This window comes from Centruroides vittatus, unplaced genomic scaffold (assembly GCF_030686945.1).
Source record: "Centruroides vittatus isolate TY-2023 unplaced genomic scaffold, ASM3068694v2 contig_199, whole genome shotgun sequence".
NCBI classification, from domain to species: Eukaryota; Metazoa; Arthropoda; class Arachnida; order Scorpiones; family Buthidae; genus Centruroides; species Centruroides vittatus.
This window is the reverse complement of record NW_027121224.1, coordinates 70,767-92,194: the sequence shown is the minus strand read 5'-3', so window position 1 is coordinate 92,194 and position 21,428 is coordinate 70,767. Positions and strand designations below refer to the sequence as shown.

Genomic DNA, 21,428 nt, shown 5'->3' with positions numbered 1-21,428 from the left:
ATTAATTGAAATTTGGTAACAGGATTAAAAATAATTCTTCTCATCTTTTATATACAGTGGAACCTCGGTATACGACCTTAGTCAGTTCCTGATGTTTGGACTTGCACTGAATAGGACGTATACCAAACCAACCTTTTCCATAAGAAGTAATGTAAAAATTCTCATGTAAAAAAAAAACTCTTCTCGATATGGTATATTAATGGGGTTGTAAAATAATTGAAACACTGTTTGAGCACATTAATAAAAAAATTAATTTTATTATAGATTTTTAAAGTTATTACAGTAATAATCGAAAATAATTGCTTCTGATACGCTGTCGCCAGCACACTGTTTTTCAGTTATCCAAAGCAAAAGCAATTTCTCAACATGATCTAATGTCTCCGATCTCTGTTTAGAAATTGATTTAACCCCTTTCGCAACGTTAGCAGATTTAATAATGTCTTTATTTTTCACGATTGTCGATATCGTCGTTCTTGGAATACGGTATGCAGCAGTTAAATCTCGAACACGCATGCCACCTTCATATTTCTCAACAATCTCTTTTTTTCATCCATTGTGATTCTAGTAATTTTTTTTAGTTTTCTGTTGCTTTTCATTTGCCTTTTTGCAATTCATGATTAATAAAAAGTTTTATTTACAAATTAAAATCAGAAGAAATTTAACAAAGTTATAGACTGTGGTACCGCGAATGTCTAGTCTGGTCTAGTACACCGATAGTGCTACTTGTTCATAGATGGTGCGTATAATTGAATTAAGTCGTATACCGAGCAAAATTTGTTTCGTCCAAACAGGACGTCTTCTAAAGCAGATGTATACTGAGGTACCACTGTACATTATATATAAAATGTTCAGATGATTCAGGCTGATATAAACTGTCTTATTATCATAATCCTTTATATATTTAATGAGTATATTTGAGTAATTTGATCTATCATTTTGTTTTTCCTTATAAACAGAGAATGAGAGATTAATTTATTTATATCAATTATAATCATACAGAAAATTAAGCTCAAATTATATTAACAACTAAATGATGAAGCCAACTTATTATTGGACTATAACTTGGTTAATTACATATATAGATATTATGTAATTTGGACTAAACATAAACAATTAATAACCATCATGCATTAAATTTAATATTTAGAATTAAATTATTTAATTTAGAATAGTCTGGAAGAAAATAGCCCAATAATGATATATGATGCATATATACATATACTATGTTGGATTAATTGTTAAAGTTGGCTGAGTGCCAATGAGGATCATGGGTATGTAATTGTCCCCAGTCAGTGTAGTGACTGCCCATATGGTTACATCTTCTAAATTAATCAGTCGGGAAGTGAGGATCAGATGGAAGGCCAGATAATGTAATTGGCAATATGTCTGCACAGAGAACAGAAGTTGCAGGCTCGTACTCACAGGTTTAAGTTCCTCTCTAGACTGATCTTCTGAAATATTTTAAATTAATTAATTCTAATTATTAAATTTAATATAAGATAGTAACTTAATCAACTACCTTCAGTCCAAATTACATAACATTGTATATTTAATTAGCCAAGTTATAGCTCAATAATGAGTCAGCCTTATTGTTTGATTATTAATTATAAACAATGATCTTTCACTAATAGCTAATATATTAAAGAAATTCCATAAATAAATTTATTTGAAAAATATTTTGAAAGTAAAATTCTTCACAACAAATGAACTACTTAGTTAACATGCTTATACTGTTTAATGAAAATAAGAAAAAATTAATTGAAATTTGATAACTGAGGATTAAAAATAATTCTTCTCATCTTAAAAAACTGAAATGATCCACATTTGGTTGATAACAAAATAAAACCCATCTAACTGATCCTAATATTCTTCCATCTTTGAAATATCAAAATGGATTACTTTTGGACTGCCATTAAGAATTTTCATGATCTTACCATTCAGATCAGAACACACTTGTTACTCTTAGGACTGTTTCTTAGCATCAAGAAATAGAAAAAGTTTGACATGAGATTAGTGGATATAACAGCTGAATCATCAATTTAGCATTTATTTTTTCACTTTTAGCATACAGTATATAGTTTGTTCAAGGCAAACCAGTGCTATGTGCAAACTACTTAGGCTGATATAATGGAAATAATCAGCCAGATTACCAGACTATAGATTTACTTTTCTTCAGATTTTCTGTAGTCTTTCTTTCAGACTGTTCTTAGTCCTCTAGAGACTACCCATTGCAATTCTTTTGGACATTTGAAAATTACCCTAAATTTATTTATTATATCCCATAAAACTTCCTATTTACTCCATTATCAAAAGCAAATTTTAAACTGTATAGACATTTTTATAAACTATCACAAATCACAGGAACATATTGTCAACATTTTTTCATTTTTATATACTTTTTTAATGAAATAAAAATATTTTTATACTTAATTCAAACCTGGGGAATGTTTTAAATTGGGCTGTTGTTAAACTAAATGCTGTCATCAAAAGCATTTCTAAACTTGTTTTCTTGAAGCACTGTGTGCAGCAACCCTTGCAGTGGTCTCACAGGTTTAAGGTAAAATCTGCAGCACTCATTTCAGTTGCTTTTTTCCACTTGGAGATGTACAAAGTTGAATTCTTATATGATGTAATAATAAAACTGCAAGGTTTTGATCACCATGAATCAATATTCTGTTTCTACTCATTTTTCTTTTAAAATACTCATTAGTAAAATAAAAGATTTGACAAAATTTGTATATTTAAAATGTTTTATTCTCTACTTTACATTGCTGAAAGAAGCTGCATTCATTAAATTTAAATTATTACTTTTACTTCCTAAACAAAATCTTACATTGCAAAAATGAATTACATTTAAAATGTTTTGAATGAAATAATTTGCAAAACATTCTAAACAGTTGCAACGAGATCTGCCATTTTGGAACTGCAGCATTGCTCTATGTGAGTTGTTAAAAGACCTTTGGCACTGATTGAAGAACTTCCACAGCGAGAGCAGTGCTGAATTTAACAATAAGCTGAATCACTAGAGTCTCAAGACTCCGGTTTGAAAAATATTGCACTAGCTTTTATTCTTTCTTTTCAAAAATTTTTTGTCCCATTTAAAACTTGTGCACAAGATAAGTTTTTATCATATCAAATGTTTTCATTTTGTGAGGTTAATACAGAATTTATTCATATCCTTGATAGAATTACAACAATAATTAGCTGAACAAAGATTCATACAAACTTGTTTAAACATACACTACAATAAGAATTTTAAATTACTAGTTTCAGTTTCCAGCAATTGTAGGCACATCATAAGTTTGGTTTTTTCAGATTATTATTTTTGTAAATATATAATATGTAAATATCCAAGTTTTTGGATAGGGTAAACTTGGTAATTAAATTTTAAGAATTATTATTATTGTGAATTATGTGAAATTAAAGAAAGTACAAGGTGTCCATAAGGTCAGTGTGTACAATTTTAAAAATTTATAACTTTATTAGTATTTGTGATAGAAAAAAAATCTGTAAATAGTATTATAAAGCTTAATGAACCTAGTTTTAAGTAAAATTATGTAGCTTACAACATTCAATTGCATCAAATGTTGTTAGAAGAGGACTATCATGCATGGCTAATTTTCTGCCATCAGTTCAATGAAAAACTTGGCAATGATGATGCATTTGAGTAGTTTAATGTTCTCTGATGAAGCAACATTTCAAATTAGTGGTAAGGTCAACAGGCATAATTGCCAAATTTAGGGAATTGAAAATCCAAAATTCGGCAATTATGCCTGTTGACCAAAACTGTATTACTAATAATGGTGAACATGTGGAAACCATAAAAATACAATAAAACAATTTAAAAAATATAGATTTTCTTATTTCCAATACATTCTACATAATTTCTCTATCACAAATACTAATAAAGTTATAAATTTTTTAAATTGCACATGGACTTTATGAACACACTATATATGAAAAAATTATTAAATTCTCTTCAATGTAATATCCTTTGAAAATGCAATTTCTGCATTCACTTAACTTTTTAATTTAATTTACTATCCAATTCATGTATTACATTAAATTTAATGTCTTTTATATTGTCAAATTATTTCCTCTTTTTGGTAATTTTATTTTGAACAAGAAAAGAAATGGATTGTATAAATAAATCAAGAAAAAAAAACCAGTTTAGTTCTGTAATACTACATTCTATAAAAACTTCTTACTAATTAATGAAAGTAAGACAATTATTATTGTATTATTTTATTAGTGAATGCCATGCAACAGGAAATATCTTTTCTTCATTAAAATTCATGAAATGTTTTCCTTGATGTTTAATTGTTTCATTGTTATCCAAAAAATTATTTTGGATCAGATGCAATCAATTAACAAAATTTTTTGATCTTTTTTGAAGTTTAAACCATTAATCATCTACAGTATTTATAATCCAAATTTTTGCAAATACATGCAAGTAACAAATTATGTTATATTTATAGATTAACTAAAACCTATGGATTTTTATCAAACTTATTATAAAATTAAATGGTTATTCTTTGCTATAACTTTTTACAAACAGCAACAATTTGTACTCCATGAAAAATCTCTAATGCAACTGATTGAAAATAAAGACTGATACTTGAACAAGTCTGTTCAAGGAGCAATATTCAATTAGACAACTGTTAGAGACACAAGTACTAGTATTAGACTCCATCCTTAAATTTAATTGACAAATCTTATACATTATATACAAGTATCTCATGCTTAATACAGTTTTGCTTAATGCAGGATTTGATTAACACATGAAATTAATTGCAACAATCCATTTTTATACACAGCAGAAATTTTAATCAACATGGCTTTAACAGCTGTCTTTACTTAACACAGATATGTTTTTCTCGGCAAATAAGGCATTGGTGAATTTGCTATTTTCGTTTATTACAATAAAAATATTTGTTAGCAACCAAAAACTTGTTCTGGCGGGTGGTGATTGTTTGGTTGAGTATCAAGGTAACTCTGTATTTGATTAGTGAAATTTTGATATATGCAGTGGCATCGAGGGATTAGTTAACTGCATTAATCAAAGGATACCTGTATACACTTAAATAACAGTCCTGTATTATTACTTAAAGAAAAAAAAACAAAAAAATTATATTTATAAATATAATAAAAATATAATATAATATAATAAATAGCATAATTGTTTGAACTGCAGACTATATTGTGATTAACTGAATCTCTATTCTAATCCTTATGATAGTATGACTTCTAAATTCCAGCAATTTAAATTTTATCAGAAATTTTTATTAAATTATTTTAATTAAATATCTACACCAAACAGTAAATATTCCAAGAGTTCATTTATATGTTCAGTTCAAAAGCATCAACATTATGACCTGTCTTATCTGAATAACATGTGTATTCCTCTTAAAAATTTTTTTTAGCTTTTTGATTATTAATAATCTAAGTGACATGAGTCATTTTTATATTAAAAGTTTGAATAAAATTTAAAAAACTTTAAATATTAGAAAAGAATTAAAACATTTCAATCAAAATACTTTAATTCTATTTGAACATTGAATTATAATTTAATTGTTGAGTTTTAAATAAATATTTCATATGATAATATAAAAATTTAACTTGAGAAAAATTAATTTTTTTACCTTTGTGTACAAGTGGTCTCTTCCAAAGGAGTTGTATATCCTGAACAAAACATTTCCCATCCAGCTTGTGCAATCATAGCCCCATTATCAATGCAATATCTAATTAAATAATAAATATAATCTTTAATAAAATTATTGTTTCTAAACATCTATGCCAAATTATTATTTTTAAAGAAGTTATTAAATAATTCCATTAAAAAAGGTATTTTTTAATCTTTATATAATTACACCCATGTGTCAATATATAAATTCATTTAAAAATCTATAAAAATAAAATAATCTAATCAATATTTTTGTTATTTACAACATAACTAGGATCACTGAATATGAATGTAATCATATTTTTGATTTTAAGTAAAATATCGGATTCATATCAAATATATTTAGAAATAACTTCATTTTCTGACGTTTTTTATTACACTGACATCATATAAATAATCAATGAATATTGTAATACCTTATATTTATGCCATTATATTATAGCAAATAAAAATAATTGCACAAAAAATATACTGTTATTTACTTGAGTTTAAATATACAAACAATTATATATGCATTACTACAATGAACATTTTTCAAGATTTAACTAATTATATTAATTAATAATTCAATAAGTTTGATTACAAATTAACATATTTTTAATTAAAATTCTTAAATCATTAACTAATTTAGCTAATTATAATCCAAAATACAGTGGAACCTCACTTAACAAGCATAATTCATTCCAGAGTCTCACTCGTAATGCAAAACATTCGCTAAGCAAAACAATTTTTCCCATAGAAATTGATGTAAAATACAATAATGCATTCGACACCAAAAAAATGCTCAAATGTTTTCTATGTAACGTTTATTCAAAGAAAATTGTACAATATACACTGTTAAGGAGTGTGAATCATCATCATCTTTTCTTCTAGCACAGAATGAACCATCCTGGAATGAGAATTCGATTTGCAGAAACAAAAAAAAATTACAGCTAATACGTTTGATAAACACTCCAAACAATATGCCAAATTCTTGGGTTTTGGAAAGGCTATAATTAAATATTAGAAATTAATTAATTTGACTAGAGGGAGACAGTTATGTTTCCTTCTCGTATTAAACTTAATAATTTTTAATTCAGACATTTCTAAAATTTAATTTGGAATCATTCATTAAATTTAATGACCCAAGAATTTGGCATATCGTTTAGCGTGTTTATTATATAATGGGCTATAATTGTTGATGTTTATAAGTAATATGTGTGAACACGAGTTTGGAAAAATATGTGATCACAAGCAACACTAAGATGCTAGCGGAACGAGTGCTAAACACAGACTGATGGAGCATGCCGCATGCGCAAAATTCGGGACTTCCCGTCCTCATCGCTCGTTAAGCGAGGCAAATTTTTACAATTTGTTTTGCTCATTATGTGAAATACTCGTTGTGTGAAGTGCTCATTAAATGAGGTTCCACTATACAATCAAAGAAATTTCTGAGATAATATTTGGCTTTTAAAGTAATTAGATTTTAATGACATTCTATATATTGTATATTTGTTTATCATATTATTATTATTTGTAGTAAGAGTTATGTTCTTTCTATTCTAGAAACTAACCAACCATAAAATGGAAATTAAATTTATTACAATATAATATTAGTACAAATACATAACTTCTTTACTTAAAATCAAATAATACATTTTTATAGAGATATGCAATTGTTTATGTTTATTATGATAAATATGTGAGACTCGGCACTATGTAATTTATTTACATAACTAAATCATAACATAGCATTTTGACAATAATATTTTGTCGAATAACTGTCAACTTTCACACCTGGGAGTTAATCGTTTGTTAAGTTCTCAGGAGCAAAAGCTTTCTCATAACCTCCCGACCTATTGTCTCTATTTTATCAATTGAATATAGCAAAGAACTGCAAGTTTAGGCAGTTGTCACTAGTTCCTCAATTGGACTACTCATTTTTTCCTGTGTTCTAATTTTCAGATGCCCTGTGCTCCTTGGGATACATCATTTTCGTATACCTCCTCACCCACGGCTATAATATCTATCATACCCTCAGAACTGTCAGAATAAGAACTATCCTCCAGAACTTTCCTCCTTTCAACCCGCATCAGACCAAGATCTCCTACAAGATCCTCTACTCTCAGAACATCGCGACCAAGATCCTCTACAAGGTATTTAGCCCTGCATGTATCTCATGTGAACTCTCTCTTGTGACCACTAGATAGACAGGCTAAATCAATATATATCTATCCCAATATATCTATTGTATTGTATCATTACTCCTTTTCATTGAAATTAAATTGTTATTAGTTGTTAACTTGGTATCTGAGTGATTCACTTCCAGTACACTGTCTCTCAATCTGTCTCCATTCCAAATCCGATGACCTGCACACGTGGCCACTCACGTGACTGAATCAACACACCGTCTCAGCTTCCATGTCAATCGGGGCATGGTGGTGTCAGTCTTGACAAGGCACTAAAGAGGTGCCGACCCTCAGACACAAATATATCAAAAATGTGTGAAAATTTCCAATATTATGAGAAGTATTAGAAATTTCCAATATTATGTTGCAGCTGTCCTGAAACATATTGAGATTGAGTGAAATCCAAAGACTAAACATTACACAACATAAATGCATTGTGTAATCAATAACTAGCACTGTTCTGAAAATGATACATTTATTCCTCTAAATCAGTGGTTCCCAACCGGTATTCCGTAAGCATCTCCCAAGTGTTCCGCAGATTTAGTCGCAAATCGGAAAGTGTACAGTACAATCGTATTCGAGCCGCCGAATATCAAAAAATTAAAATCATAAAATTTTCATAAACTTAAGTATATATGTACGACTCGTACTTATGGAGTGTACTACTGTTTCGAATAAGATAAAGGCAATGATAAAAACTGAATGAAATATGTAAAAAACATCAGGCACAAGTTTCCCATTAAAGTTATTTAGGTATATTTTTTCCTGTCTTAGAATTGGCATTAATAATATGAGTAGAGATTTTGAATTATAACTGCTCAATTCTAATAAAATAACTGATGACAAGCTTATGTATTTCATATTAACTTAAGTAAGTGTTCCGCTAAAGAAAACTGCTCACAAAAGTGTTCTGCACCCTAGAAAAGGTTGGGAACCACTGCTCTAAATTTAACAGAGGAGTAAGCTTAATATTTCTTTTATTCGGTTGATAAAAGTTCTTTGAATTTTTAATTAGAATTCATTTATCATTAATTGCATAAACTTGTCAAGATCAAAATAAGAAACAAAAAAAGACTTTTAACCACAACAATTTATGATATTCTTCTTCTATCCTAAATTAGACATAGTGATACATTAAGATCATCTTTCTAAATAAATGTCACAGCTATTGTCTTCAAGCAGATATGTTTTGGAAAATAAAATTTTAAATTTTGTGTGAATTATTTTGTAAATACTGTATATCTTTTAAAAGAGAAACTATTAACCTATATATCTTGATTCATTTCTTCATTAAATAAAACTCCGACATTTTCACTTCTATTTTTACTATATTGATTAATAATTCTATTTATAAAATTTTTACCAAATATGATGCATGAATCAAACCATTTTTGTGAAAAAGAAATGACAAAATTAAGATTGTTATCTCTCTCCCTCTTTTTTTTACACTCAATGAAATGTCAATGAATATTTACTATATTTTTTAATATAATTTTTTATAAGTTCTTTCTTGACAACTGTTCCATTTCATATCCATAAGACACATTTCTAGTAATTTTCAAAGTCAGTTTATTACTTGATAAAATATTTTTCAAGTTTATGTCTCATCATCAGATTCTAACAACATTGAAAATTAAACATAAAAAACATAAGAACTACCACCATTCAAATAAAAATACATTTAAAATACTTTCTAAACTTTCTAATTATAAGAAAATTCAAAAACATAATAATCAACAGTTTCTTGAAAACACACAAGGAAGATTGGCCTATTAGTTCAGTTATTAAACACTTCTCTTCAGCCACAGAAATAAAAGACTAGCCAGCTTTATCAAGAGAAATAAGATGTTGCCATTAGCAATCTTATAATGATAATAATGTTATTAAGAATCTGAGGACAATCTCAGTCTCCCAAAGCTTGTCAGATTACAATTTTAGATTATAAAAGTATCTTTATTCTAATAGTAAGCCTTCTATATGAAATCCTACAAGACCAATGACACTAAATCATTCCCAATTTTATATACAAGCAATTGAATTGACAAGAACTCCAATTGATTCTTCAAACAGAAGAATTAGAATAGAAGAATTTGCAGAATTTTGTATGTGGAAGCTCCTGTGATTAAAGAATAAAAGGATGACATATTGGCATTGTTCCATAGTATCTAAATGATATTATCATTCTATGGAATAAAAACAACATTTATAACAATTTTGTTCTGAAGATTAATCAGAATAAGTTTGAAATGACCTTAAAAATTGAAAAAGTTGACAGTTAAAGCATCCATTATTTATATGTAAACAAACCTCTACAAACCCAATGTACATAATAAGCAAACAACTACCAGATTATATTGGACTATTATATGACAATTACTTTAAATTACTAAATAATTTGTCACTAAAGAGAGCATCCTCGTATTTAAATATATCTGGAAAAGAAGATTGGACTGGAGGCTCGGGTAGCGTAACTGGCAATGCATTCGCACAGTAAGCAGCAATTGTGGATTTGAGTCCTGCTCCAGGCCAATTCTTTTCTTCCAGAATTTTCTAAGTTATTTAATTTAATTATAATTATTAAATCTAATAAGAAATGGTACCTAATGCCTCCCTCTAGTGACAAATTATTTAGTAATTAATTTAAAATAATTGCAATATAATAACCCAATATAATCCAATAGTTGTTGGCTTATTATGTACAGTACATCAGGTTTGTAGAGGTTGGTTTACGTGTATACTAGCAGATGGGACTGGCATTGCTTGAGCAAAAAATAACAACAGCAAAGATTAAGATTATTAGATTATTTTGTACTTCTAACCCTTCTATTATACTATACTATAGTATTTGATTTATATTTACAAAGGTTATCTTAGGTAAAGGTTTGTCACACCAAGTGACCAATCTCTTGGTGTGATAAACCTTTAAAAAAAATTCTTTATTTCTCTACTGTACACAATTTAAAAATTTTTTTAAAATTGTGCACAGTAGAGAAATTTTTAAAATGTGTTTGTTTGATTGGTCACTCAATGTAATAAACCCTTACATAAAATAACCTTTGTAGTTACAAAACTCAAATGCTTTAATATAACAAAAACATTAAAATGAAATACACATAAACTCTCACTAAAACACCGGATTGTAAATAATTCTTCACCCAAAAACCTAATAACCGGTGCCAGTCCACTTAAATTACATGGCAAACGTTTTCGGACACTTCACTGCGCCCTTCCTCAAGCCTTCTAATCTTCTTACAACGAATTTTCGAACAAACGAAGTCATATTTCCGTTACGCACGTGCCAACCGAATAAAATTTAAAAATTAAAAAATCAAAAAATCGAACAACTCAAATTCCAACGGTTCAACTAACTTCCGTAAACGAAGCTTCCTCCGAACATTCTACTGTTTTGCTATTTACAAATTCCTACATCGCTCCGCCCTTCCTCTAACGAGTGATGACGTAAGCAGCTCTACGTCATTGCTAAACGTCGCACTTTTTAACTAATTTCAAAAACGCTCCTCCACTCTTTCAATAAAAGATCGTCATCCCGTTTCCTTTCTTTTACTCTGTCTCGTCTTTTTGCAGCAGGGCCTGCCAAGCCATCGATAATTTCATCTCATCTTTTGCGTTAATAGGCTGTGATGAACGGAAGGCCTTAAAGATTTCTATTTGTTCCAGCCATCTAATTTGCTCAGCGTGCTTAGTGGTAGCAAGCAACTTCGCTGCCCCGAAGTCCGGGACTATTTCCGGGTCGGACGCATAAATCGCTAATGAGGTGGTGGCTCTCCCATGCTCAATATCTTTCTGGTGTTCTCTCAATCTTACTTCCATCGCTCTTTTCGTGGATCCAATGTAGACCAATTCCTCATTGCACCTATTATCTGTTAGTGGGATAGCGTATACCCCGGAAGTTTGCAACTATTCGTTCTGTCCTTATCATTCCGTAGTAGTTGCAGCATAGACGGGCATCTCCTGTAAGCTATGTCGAACCCTTGTGTTTTCGCAATTTTTCTATATAAAGGTGCCAATATCGGGTTGTATGAAAGGGGTACGATAATATTCGCTGTTCTTTGATTATTCCCATTCACCGGAGTGTCAGGACCGTCGCCATTTAGATAATTTCTTTCCAGTTGCTGTATCAGTCTGCCGTACCCGTGCTCTTGCGCCACCACCCGTAAGTGATCCAATTCCTTCTGTACTGCTTCCTGGATGGTGCTGTGAGTGTACGCCCTTTTAATCAGGGACCTGAACGCAGCCATTTTATACCCGAACGGGTCACACGAATCCGCTGTTATGTAACTTGAGCTGCCTGTTGCCTTCCTGTACACCGCTGTTTGTATCCCGTCTGTTGCTATCTGAATGCCTATGTCCATAAAGTGCACCTCCTTATTGCTATGTTGCTCCAATTCTAAAGTAAGGCCATAACTGTTGTCATTCATCCGTTGTACGAATGAGCCAACGTCCGGGTCTTTCTTCCACAATATTAAGACGTCATCCACGTACCTTCTATACATAATGATGTTCTGGCTGAAGCTTGGAATTATTCTCTCCTCTAATTTCCTTATGACCAATTCATATATGTCCCCTGATACGGCGCTACCCATAGATGTGGTGTAAGTCGTAGTAGACGCCCCGAATACGCCCAAACTATTTGCATTTGCAAAGGTACATAAACAAGGGAAGCAACTCAGACCAGTGGTAAACAAAGCGGTGGCCCCCACGCGTAAGCTGGAGACGGCAATGCATAACCTTCTTACACCACATCTACAAGGATACCAATATGCAATAAATAGTGCAGCAGAACTGGTACAAGAAATCAGGAATGCGGACTGTCCACAACATATCTCAGTGTTGGATTTCCGGGCACTTTACCCTTCAATCGAATTACCACCATGTTTTTGTGCGGTTAGGGACTTTTTGCTACAACAAGTCAATGATGGCAAGTTACATGATCAAGTGCTGGAGTTGGCACATTTAATTTGTTATGGATCCTTTTTTCAATTTGGAGGAAGCACGTACGCACAGGGGAAGGGAGTACCCATGGGTAGCGCCGTATCAGGGGACATATATGAATTGGTCATAAGGAAATTAGAGGAGAGAATAATTCCAAGCTTCAGCCAGAACATCATTATGTATAGAAGGTACGTGGATGACGTCTTAATATTGTGGAAGAAAGACCCGGACGTCGGCTCATTCGTACAACGGATGAATGACAACAGTTATGGCCTTACTTTAGAATTGGAGCAACATAGCAATAAGGAGGTGCACTTTATGGACATAGGCATTCAGATAGCAACAGACGGGATACAAACAGCGGTGTACAGGAAGGCAACAGGCAGCTCAAGTTACATAACAGCGGATTCGTGTGACCCGTTCGGGTATAAAATGGCTGCGTTCAGGTCCCTGATTAAAAGGGCGTACACACACAGCACCATCCAGGAAGCAGTGCAGAAGGAATTGGATCACTTACGGGTGGTGGCGCAAGAGCACAGGTACGGCAGACTGATACAGCAACTGGAAAGAAATTATCTAAATGGCGACGGTCCTGACACTCCAATGAATGGGAATAATCAAAGAACAGCGAATATTATCGTACCCCTTTCATACAACCCGATATTGGCACCTTTATATAGAAAAATTGCGAAAACACAAGGGTTCGACATAGCTTACAGGAGATGCCCGTCTATGCTGCAACTACTACGGAATGATAAGGACAGAACGAATAGTTGCAAACTTCCGGGGCTATACGCTATCCCACTAACAGATAATAGGTGCAATGAGGAATTGGTCTACATTGGATCCACGAAAAGAGCGATGGAAGTAAGATTGAGAGAACACCAGAAAGATATTGAGCATGGGAGAGCCACCACCTCATTAGCGATTTATGCGTCCGACCCGGAAATAGTCCCGGACTTCGGGGCAGCGAAGTTGCTTGCTACCACTAAGCACGCTGAGCAAATTAGATGGCTGGAACAAATAGAAATCTTTAAGGCCTTCCGTTCATCACAGCCTATTAACGCAAAAGATGAGATGAAATTATCGATGGCTTGGCAGGCCCTGCTGCAAAAAGACGAGACAGAGTAAAAGAAAGGAAACGGGATGACGATCTTTTATTGAAAGAGTGGAGGAGCGTTTTTGAAATTAGTTAAAAAGTGCGACGTTTAGCAATGACGTAGAGCTGCTTACGTCATCACTCGTTAGAGGAAGGGCGGAACGATGTAAGAATTTGTAAATAGAAAAACAGTAGAATGTTCGGAGGAAGCTTCGTTTACGGAAGTTAATTGAACCGTTGGAATTTGAGTTGTTCGATTTTTTGATTTTTTAATTTTTAAATTTTATTCGGTTGGCACGTGCGTAACGGAAATATGACTTCGTTTGTTCGAAAATTTGTTGTAAGAAGATTAGAAGGCTTGAGGAAGGGCGCAGTGAAGTGTCCGAAAACGTTTGCCATGTAATTTAAGTGGACTGGCACCGGTTATTAGGTTTTTGGGTGAAGAATTATTAAAATGAAAATCATGTAAAGAGTTTGATTATTTCGTGCCATTCTCAGATGGCATGAAATAGCATGAAATAATCATAATATTTTCAAATCCATTGCTTGATTGACTGGATCTTCCTCGACTCTCCTATTTCTCCTCAGAAACTTACTGATAAAATTTACAACTTATTTTCTGCCATTATTAATAAATTATTACAATTCTGTAAAATAAACTTTTCTGCCAATAGATGGCTTCCTCTACACTTAAATAAATTATCCAATACTGTCAGAAAACAATAGACTAAATTGAAACATTATGGTAACCCCCATGATTTATACATACACAGAATACTACAACAATGTTATTACCAGGATCATCATATCGCTTTTTTAGAATATTTTAACAGAATTGTGTCTAACTTTGCCACTGACCCTCATAACTTCTGGCATTTAATTCCTAACTTTTCAATAAAAACTACCTCCATACAAATCTATTCAGATGAGAAAATCTATGATATATTTAATAATATCAAATCTAGATACTTTTGCATTTTACTTGAAGCCAATTTTCACTCCCTATCTATTCAACAATGTAAACATAACTTCTTTATTTCCTTTTCCGATGTTAAGTCTGCTATAGATAGCCTAAACAACTCTAATTATAGTCCAGACTCAATTCCCACACAATTTTATAAAAAGCTAAAGGCAATATCAGCTGTTATTCTTCCCAAACTTTTCATAAGTTTATTACACTCTAGTCACATTCCAAATCAATGGTTAATTTCAAATATAAAGGTTCTCCCTAAAAAAGATAATTCATTTAGACCAATAACTATTCTATCAGCCATGTTAAAAATTTTTGAAATTTGCTTATATAATAAATTATCTCCAGATTTTCCCCTCATCAACACTGCGGCATCCGTAACCTCTTGACTACAACCAACCTTCTTGAAATAACTTATACTATTCTGCAAAATTTTGAGAACAAAAAATCTACCTGCATAATCTATATTGACATTTCCCAAGCCTTTGACTCTATTATCTCTAATTTACTACTTCAGATGCTAAGTGATTATTTTGATTTAGATCCCACTCTCTACTGTTGGTTAAACAATTACTATTTATCCAGACTATGTAAGATTCACATTGATGATTTTGACTTTTTCCCTCTTCCCCCTATCTGCGGCATACCTCAAGGTTCTGTATTAAGCATGCTTTTTTTCTCAGTTTATATAGATAAATTACTAATCAATCCACATTCTACAATAATTGCCTATGCTGATGACATTAAGATTTTATCTAATGATCCCTCCTCCCTTCAGGTTATCATCAATTCTCTACGTTCCATTTTTGCCAGCTATAATCTAAAAATCAACACCCATAAAACTATTGTGTGCTTTTCTCTACTTTGCAATCTCTACCGCCCTTCCATATTTATTGATTCTACTAAAATAAACTATGTTCAGTCTCATCGCAACCTTGGAATCATATTTGATAAAAAATTAATATTTCATGAACATATCTCTTACATTATTAATTCCCTTGCCATTAGACGTGGCTTTATCTGGCATTTTTGCAAAAATATTTCTTCAAAAGCCGTACTCAGAACAATTTTCTTTACTAATTTTCAGTCAATAGTCAATTATTGTTTACCCGTTTGGGCCATGGCTGCCCCTTATCTGCTTCAAAAAATACAATCTGAATTAGATAAAGTTTATTTTCTGATACATAAATTCTGCAATTTATCCTTTACTGATAACCACAATGTGACAAGAGTTCACCTTGGTCTTCCTAATCTTTCTGATCACTTAAAATATTTTGATCATATTCTCTGCTTTAAATACTTCAATGGTCTAATTTCAAACTACTAGTTAAGTTTCTGCATCCCAACTGTAAGAACCCGCAATACATTATGCTTCTTTATCTCATATTTTCACCTTTCTCTCACAAAGATTTTTTTTTTTACCATATAGCTTCTCACAAAGCTTGTGGAACCATACCTATATCGTGATTTTAACTTTTTTAAAAATAAATGTAAATCTATTTTATATAATACATAATGTAACTTTTGTTTTGCTATGTTTATAATTTTTATTGTCTTTTATATTTTGTTATTATTTTATTGGAGATCATTTATTTCTTGTTATCAGGGGGGTGGAATACAATTGTCTCTGACGTTTCCAATTGTACTTAATAAATAAATAAATAATGTTAACTCTAAAAAACTGTACCATTCAAAGCCAAATATCAAACGGCAATCTGTGACAGTAAGTGACTAATCAAATTTCGCAAAAAATGAGCCAAATATTTAAACTCAGCACCCTCAAACACCACTTAAATCATATTTTGTGCTTGCCAGTAACCTTGTACTATGTAATTTTCCTATTTGAATGCCATCATACCACTGGTCTGATAGAAAGAAGGAACTGTTGCAGAAGGGAGTTGAAATAATTCAACTAAAAGTAGTCCTTCTCCCAAAAGAGAGGACGGTGAATGACTACTAATTAATACCAGTCTGCTATTAATATTGAAAAATGATCCATGTTGTATAGATTGTGATGGTCCCTGCATGTGATCAAAGTTGCTAACCTTAACATCCAAAATACCTGATATAAAACTTGTTTAGATAAAAAAAATCTTGTAAAAATGTGAGAATAATTCCTTTTATGTGATAATAAAGTGTTCACATTTTGGCAACAGATTGTATAAACTACATGGGAAGTATGTTCTCGTAAATATTGCATTTATAGAAAAATTATTGAGCTGCAATTTCAAAAATTGTAGACCTATAAATTCCAACAGTTGTTCACCTGTCTGTCATTCCTTAAACTTGAGAAAAGAGTTAGACAGATGAAAGCCGAGACCAGATTTGGAAAGCTTAGGGTAGCAGATCCAGATCAACTATATATGATCTTTCAGTTTGGAATGAAAGTAACATTACTTCAATTCAAAATTTCTCCCCCAAACAGAGTTCGATAGATGACCGACACAACTCTGTTGTGAACAGGAAAAGTATGATGTACAGAGGCAAAACACTAATAAATTCAGAAAAGTGCTTTGTGCTATCTGTTACAATAATGTCATAATGGCACATCTATTTTGTGCTATATCATTGTTGCAGTAATTCAATGAATAGAATACAGTGGGAGATCAGTTAACGAATAAATCAGATAACGAACACTTGCATGAAAAATTTTTATGTTCAGACAACGAACACCTCACAGAACAAACACAAGAAGAAGCAACATAAAATAATGAATACCGATTGGTCTTCTCATCTTCAGGCAATAATTCAAAACTTTTTGGAGTGTGGGAGACGTCGACATCAACACTCAACCCGGTATATACTGATCAAATAGTATTTCTCCGAACTTTGAAACTCTCCCTTGTAATTTCAGCCTTTTATTTTTCTGACAGAAAGAATTTTTTTATAGTATTCGTGAGACTGTCGAGTGGGCACTCATTAAGTTTTGCGTCAATTTTTATTTTTGAAAGGTGAGAGTATAATAGCAAAGGTAGAGAGTGGGTAGAAGTTGTCTGATGTTGCTGGGCAATATGGCTTGAACAGGTCTACAGTAGGCCATAGTTCAATTTTATCTAAGAAAGATACAGTATAATCAAGAAGACTCAAGCAGCTAAAGGAGTAACAAAAAACATCTGAGAAATAAAGAACATTGAAGACCTCATAATGGAACCTGAAAATGATCTGATGACAGAAGAACATCAAGAAACTCGGCGAGACATGTTTTCTTCTGAGAAATAGAATTAATGCCGATATATGCTATTAAAGATCTTTTGAAGACGTAGGAGGATGGTCTTAGAATGGCATCCAAACCAGGTTGAGGTTAATAAGCTTAGGGATCTCTACAATTACAATGCTATTAATTACTTCTGAAAAATCCTGAAGAAGAGAGAAAAGCAATCGACATTAGACAGATTCTTTAACCCCCACCAACGAAAAAAACATGACTAATAAAAATGCAAGACTGTGTATATATGTATTTTTATTTATTACATATAAATAAACGTAGTAAGAAAGTATATATTTTTTATTTTTTGGAGTCTCCAGAACGAATTAATCAAATTCCCATAAAAACCTATGGTAAATCGATAATCTGTTAATGAACAATTTGGATAACGAACAAAGTCTTGGAACGGTAAATGTTCATTAACCAATCATCCACTGTATATATTTTTAAAAATTATATCCTGTTTTGTAAAAATTATATTTAGTTAATTATTTTGTTAAATATTTTGCCAATAGATAACACTATATGTAAAGCCAGCAATCAAATGTACAGAGAAATTAATCGATATATAATAATCCAATTGATGATTTGGGATAGGATGTACAACATGATCTAAGTTAGGAGTATTTAAACGTAACTGCCGAGTCTTGTAGCAACTGGCCCAGGAGTGTATAACAAACAAACAATCTTCATTTATATATATATATACATACACACACACTAGGCTGGGGTTGTGCGCAGGGCCGGATTTACATAAGGGCATTTGGGGCCTGTGCCCAGGGCCCCCACAAAACTAAAACTTTTCTATTACAGCGACAGCCTAGTGTGGCCTAATCATGAGGGCAACAGGCAGAGAAAACCAAACCCGAGAAAAAGTCTATGAAACATCGGAAAATTTCGGGAAAAAATTTCACATAAGTATTTTTCAGTTAAATTAAAATAATTAGTTTTACACAATAAAATATATGTATGTTTACAATAACCTTATTTTAAAATGAAATTTACAACTTCCTAGTTGAAATCTAATTGAAAGTACAGTATTTTGTGTAAATTTTCTAAATCATCAAATTTGCCTACTCTTAAAGGGGGGATCCCCACCGAATTTGTGCCCAGGGCCCCTGGATTGGTAAATCCGGCCCTGGTTGTGCGTTAGCCAGCTGAGTGCCATAGGTGAAGTGTTTACTAATGCAGACACTGAATGAGTCCCCAGCCAGTGCCATATCTAACCGAGGATGGTTATCTCATTCATTATTTAGATATTTCTGTAAAAAGTGATTTGACAATATTGGTATATAAAAAGGAAACTATGGTCCTATCATATTTCAAGTAGCAACATTTAAATCCTGTTATCCTATGTATCAGTGCTTTAGAGCACTGATTTGGCAGAGCAATTATATACTCTTCTCATAAAGATAATTATGGGTGAGGCCAGGACCTCACCCATCAACAGGAGACAGACCGTCAAATTAACTTCAATAAACAGAACTGGAGATGCAAAGAAATAGGATGCTACAAGAATTAATTGTCACATTCTCAGTCATAGATTGCAGTGGAGAGTAAAGGAGTGACAGCAATTAGAGTTTTGCAGTCACCCAACACTGAGTTCAAAGCAGAAAAAGTGAATGCTTCCTTGGAGGCGGGTGTGGCTGGGAATGTGTGGACACAGCTGTCTTCTCCAAGACAGAAAAAAAGCACATTGTCAGTAATTTATGAGACAAGAAGGAGTGTTACCCTACCTTTGGGGAGAGCAGTCCGTATTGGGGGTAATAGAGGGTGGTTGACAACTCCCGCGACTGAATTGCATCCCCAGCAACAGATCAGGGACCAAAGGGGATGCAGGAGACCACCAGTTCAAACCAACCAGAAATCAAGATTTTGGAGTAAAATCGTATAAAAGCCCAGGTTTTCAAAGATGCAGGATGGTTGTAATTGAAGATCATCCACCTGTGGTCCAAGAGACAGACAGTGAAAGATTGTCAGTGTCCAAGTGACTGACATTCTCTGTCAGTCACTTGGTCCTCCACTCAAGATCAACTTCCATCCATTGCCTGCTAGGATGTTTCCACCCCAGGGTTTTCTGACCTCCTAGTGTACTCCTAAACAAGTCAGCAAACAAACTCTCCTTTTTTTGGTGTGGCATCACTATACCTTTTTGTAAGCATGTCTTATTGTAACATTAAATGAGAGTATCATTGACAACCCATGTCCATATGAATCTCTGTGTCCAGTACCATTACCCCCATATCTTCCTTATTCTCATGTCATCCTGACAGATCATGGGAAGAGCAAGTATCCCTGTCTTTTACTGTAAGACAGACCATCATCAGGTATTGTCATTACATACACTAAAAAAGTTAATTACTGTATGTTGCTATCTTTTGTCCATTCAAATTAGTCCAAAACATCATGAAAGTATTTGGATAAGTTCAAAGTAAGAAAAAACTGAATACGGAATCTTGGACCTTCAGATACAAAATATGTTAACTGATGAGGATGGCTTGTCACTAGATTGTTAAGTCTGCATTTTAAAAAGGGAAATAAGGTTAAATTATTATAATAAGACACTTTACAGTATTTTGCTTTTGTAAGAAATAAAAACTAGTACAAAACAAAATTAGAGACATGGGATCTACAAAATACAAGTAGACTTAGACAGAACAAATAGCATTAGATAGTATATTGGAAGCACGTACAGGATATTTATAGACAGACTGAAAGAACATAGGGGAGTAGTTAAAAAAAGGAGACACAAACACAGCACGAAAAGAAGAATTGAAAACTAATAAAAATGCAGTGAATAAATGGGATGATGCAGAGATTATAGTAGCCAAATAAAAATTATTCCACTCCAAATCACAGAAAATCTAATAATTGCCACCAATACAAAGGTTTTAAACAAAAATATAAAGATATAGATAGATCTGTGAGGTTAAACATTGATAGAAGTCAACAGTGCTGAATGATGAACAAGTAATATAGACTTAGACCTGAACAAAGCTGTGTTACTGTATTTGATATACTCTCTTTTTTTCAAGGAAATTAGTTTTACAAATACTATACTTTTTATAATTTCCTATTTTTTTTTAATTAACTTTTCATATTTATTTAAATATTTCAAACACTTACATAGGTTCACATAGGTTAAAAAAGGTTAAAAAGGTATATTTGAACAAATATGTGCTGATATTTATCAGCACATATTTGTTTAAATACACCTTTATATTAATTAGTAGTTAAATTGTTAAGCTACCCATTACATGTTAAAAGCAAAAATAAAAATAACTTGCTTGGTGTTTTAATTAATATTATTTTCAAATATGAAAAGTTTTAAGTTTGAATTATTTTTAGCA

General features: G+C 32.0%; 1 protein-coding gene across 1 annotated transcript in view; it reads right to left on the bottom strand.

The window, feature by feature from the left end:
* The window catches only part of Tcs3 (Probable tRNA N6-adenosine threonylcarbamoyltransferase Tcs3), a 53,188-nt gene that overhangs the window by 6,571 nt on the left and 25,189 nt on the right, over positions 1–21,428 (bottom strand). Inside the window, exon 11 of the mRNA XM_067264893.1 lies at positions 5,643–5,741. Within this exon, the coding sequence (XP_067120994.1) occupies positions 5,643–5,741 (99 nt within the window). The remainder of the gene's footprint in view (positions 1–5,642; positions 5,742–21,428) is intronic.